Source organism: Protobothrops mucrosquamatus, unplaced genomic scaffold (genome assembly GCF_001527695.2).
Source record: "Protobothrops mucrosquamatus isolate PMUCROS unplaced genomic scaffold, P.Mucros_1.0 scaffold1819, whole genome shotgun sequence".
NCBI lineage: Eukaryota > Metazoa > Chordata > Lepidosauria > Squamata > Viperidae > Protobothrops > Protobothrops mucrosquamatus.
In genome coordinates, this window is record NW_015387953.1 from 56751 (window position 1) to 58197 (window position 1447).

At 61.7% G+C, this 1447-nt stretch overlaps 1 protein-coding gene across 1 annotated transcript in view; it reads left to right on the forward strand.

Annotated features, from left to right (window-relative positions):
* The first annotated feature begins 826 nt into the window (after nt 1-826).
* Nucleotides 827-1447, forward strand: part of SORD (sorbitol dehydrogenase) — a 17165-nt gene continuing 16544 nt past the window's right edge. Inside the window, exon 1 of the mRNA XM_015823274.1 lies at nt 827-904. Coding sequence (XP_015678760.1) covers nt 827-904 — 78 coding nt within the window. The remainder of the gene's footprint in view (nt 905-1447) is intronic.

Here is a 1447-nt window from a genome sequence, read left to right on the forward strand (position 1 = left end):
CTATCCTATCCTATCCTATCCTATCCTATCCTATCCTATCCTATCCTATTGATGGTTTGATGAATATGTTAGATGGATCCACCCATGTGCCCCTCACCCATCGTTCCCAAGCCACAAGAGTAAGGTTTAACTAATCCAAACCCGATGACTCAAGTATGTTGTGTGAATCCTTTGACTCCACATGCAGTACTTCAGAAGTAAGGCACTTCCAATCCCCCCCCCCATGTCCTCCGCCTGGACTCTGGATTCTCCCAACACTGCCATGTATGGTTGGTGCCAAGCAGTTCACGGGATGTCGGAAGAGAACACATCGATCCCTGTACCTTTGGAAACTTCCAAGACTTTGGAGCCAGCCCCTTGTCAACCTGCCCTACCTCACAGGGCTGTGTTGGGGGAGGGGAATAAACTTCAGGGACCAGCCTTGAACTTGCAGGAGCAAGGGGGGGGGGGAGAGGGAGAGAGCCACAGAAACAATGGATCCATCAATCAGTGCAAAGAATGTATGGCCCATCTCCTCCTCCTCCTCCTCTTCCTCTTCTTCTTCTTCCTCCTCCTCCTCCTCCTCCTCTTCTTCATCTTCCTCCTCTTCTCCTTCTCCTCCTCCTCCTCCTCCTCCAGCGCTGGGAGGACGGTCTTTGCTCTCTCCGGGAGGGCTAAAGGCTCCCCCCCCCTCCCGCCTTGGGACCCTGCCAGGGCAGAGTCCGAGCCCCCCTCCTTCTCCCCCCCCCGCAGCCTCGGCGGGTCGGATAAAGTTCCCGGCCGAGGCGGAGGGCTGCCAGCAACCGGAGCAGCCCGGGCGCCGCGCGTCAGCTGGCCAGGAGCGCGGATGGCGGCGCGGGGCGAGGCCGTTGAAGCGGCGGCCAACTTGGCCGTGGTGGTGCGGGCAGTCGGCGAGCTGTGCCTGGTAGGGCGGCTCTGTCTCCCCGGGCCCAGCCGGAGGGAAGGGCGGGCGGGCGGGCGCCTGCTTGGAGAAGCTGCGGTTCCGGAGAGGACCTTCCCCCCCCCTCCCTCCCCGGGACTGGCATTGCAAAGGGCCGGCGTGGAAGTCGGCCTGGAGGCCCGGGGTGGGCTGCGCTTTGGGCAGCCCCGATTGGCCCGGAGGACGGGCGATGGCTTTGCTGGCTGCCGTGCACGGGGAGCCCCCGCCCCCGGATTCACCCGGATCTGGGCGCCTTCCCGGGGTCTCGCGAAAGCGGCCCTTGGCTTCAGCCGGGGCTAGGAGAGGCCGGCTTCGCAGGGCCAGCCAAAGAGACAAGGGGATGGTGACTGTAATTGACAGGCTGTGTGTCAATGTCGCCGTCTGCCTTCCTTCCTTCCTTCCCCTTCCTTTCTCTTCCCTTCCCCTTCCTTCCCTTCCCCTTTCTTTCTTTCTTTCTCTCTCTCTCTCTCTCTCTCTCTCTCTCTCTCTCTCTCTCTCTCTCCCCCTCCCCTCCCTCCCCCCCCCCTC